The sequence below is a fragment of the Apteryx rowi genome, unplaced genomic scaffold (assembly GCF_003343035.1).
Source record: "Apteryx rowi isolate R43461 unplaced genomic scaffold, aptRow1 scaffold_141, whole genome shotgun sequence".
NCBI lineage: Eukaryota > Metazoa > Chordata > Aves > Apterygiformes > Apterygidae > Apteryx > Apteryx rowi.
This window is the reverse complement of record NW_020447653.1, coordinates 136,021-137,655: the sequence shown is the minus strand read 5'-3', so window position 1 is coordinate 137,655 and position 1,635 is coordinate 136,021. Positions and strand designations below refer to the sequence as shown.

The window sequence follows — 1,635 nt, the reverse complement described above, 5'->3', positions numbered from 1 at the left end:
CAGGGAGGGAGACCCCCCGGCGGCACAGGGAAGTCGCTTCTCTTCCGGCTGGGAACGGAGAGCGCTGCGGCTGGGGCCCCCAAGCCTGCAAGGTGGAAAACAAAACCAGAGCCCGGGGAAAGCCCCTGATTCCCCACAGCATGCAGGGGCCAAGTCACGGGGAAGGCTTTTTGGAGGGGAAACCTTGGGAATGCCCTGGGGAAAGCCTGCGAAAGCCACGAGCRGGGCGATGTGGGCACGGAGCACCGGCTCCGGCAGGGCCGGCGGGCGAGGCGCAAAGGCCCGCAGCCCTCAAGGGAGCTCGCCGCTCCCGGACCCGGGGGAATTGCGGCTGTGCTGCTGCAGCAGGGCAGGGAGCGGGAGGAGGCGCGGGGGGCCGACGGCTCTCTCCGGGGCGAGAGGCCAGGAGCCGGGGCCATGCCTTACCTGCGCCCAGCTCGCCCGTCACAGCCCCTGCTCGTGGAAGCGCACGTAGCCGCTCCTCGCCTCGCTCAGGGAGCCGCTGACCGTGAACGGCGGCGCCAGCTCCACTTCCACCGCCCTCAGCCCGCTGCGGGACGGCGGAGGCGTCAGGGGGCACGCGGCTGCGGGGGCGTCCCCGGGCATGCACGCACGCACCCGCCGCAGCCCCTCTCCCGCTCCGGCGCGGTGGGAGCAGCAGCGAGGGCTTGCAGCGCCTTGCCCTGGTGCCCAAGCCGCCCCGCACGGACGCGCGGTGCAACGCGCCCCGCCGGCCCCCGGCCAGCCGCGGGGGCTTCCCTCGGCACCGCCTCACTCACCGGATGTGGTACAGGTTGAAGACGAAGTTGGGCCCTGGGGGGAGGGAAGGAGGGAGGCTGTCACCCAGTGGGAAAGGCAGACCCGGAGCTCGCCGGCTCCCGGCAGCGCCGGGGCGTCCCCGTGCACCCGCCTCCGCGTCCCCCGGCTTGTCTTGCCCCAACGTTACCCTGCACCGCACGAGGATTTCCCAGCCCCGCCGGCTCGCAGGGGATGAGCACACGTGGGACGTGTCCCCGCAGCCCGGGGTCCTGCAGCCCTTTGCTTTTAACCTCATCTCCCACCAGGGCTTGGCGCTGGCCCGTGCCGTGCAGGCACCTTCGCCCCCCGCTCGCTGCCCCACCAGGGCGGCTGCCTGCCTGCCTGCGCCCCCGTCGCCCGCCCCGCCGTGCTGCCGTACTCACGGTGCCAGCACTGTCCGCTCTGGTAGCACTGGACAAAAGCGTAGGCAAAAAGGATGAGGACCAGCAGGGCCAGCCCGACACCCATGACGATCCCGAGCATGCTGAAGGGCTCTCGTCCTGCAAGGCAGAGGGAGAAGAGGCTCCACAGCGCGGCGCCCGCGTGGCGCCTGGCTTCTAAACATGCTGGGGAGGGGGCCAGGGCCGCGGCGGGGCTGGGCAGGGTCAGGGATCCCCACGCCGTGCCACCCCCACGGTGCYGAGGGCCGGCACTCCGCGGGGCTATGGAGCACATGGCACGGTGCTGGTTTGCCGCCCCGACAGCCCCACGTTGGGGCCTTGTGATCCTGATTGCGCAGCCACGTGCTTGAAATCCCCACATCAGGAAAGGAGCCGGGGGGGGGGGACGACACCCACAGCCCGCAGCCCAGACAGGAGGGCGACGGCATAAACAGGA

The 1,635-nt window shown here is 71.6% G+C and overlaps 1 protein-coding gene across 1 annotated transcript in view; it reads left to right on the top strand.

Moving 5' to 3' along the window:
- Positions 1–1,264: 1,264 nt before the first annotated feature.
- Positions 1,265–1,635, top strand: part of TMPRSS4 (transmembrane serine protease 4) — an 11,609-nt gene continuing 11,238 nt past the window's right edge. Inside the window, exon 1 of the mRNA XM_026057891.1 lies at positions 1,265–1,402. Coding sequence (XP_025913676.1) covers positions 1,265–1,402 — 138 coding nt within the window. The remainder of the gene's footprint in view (positions 1,403–1,635) is intronic.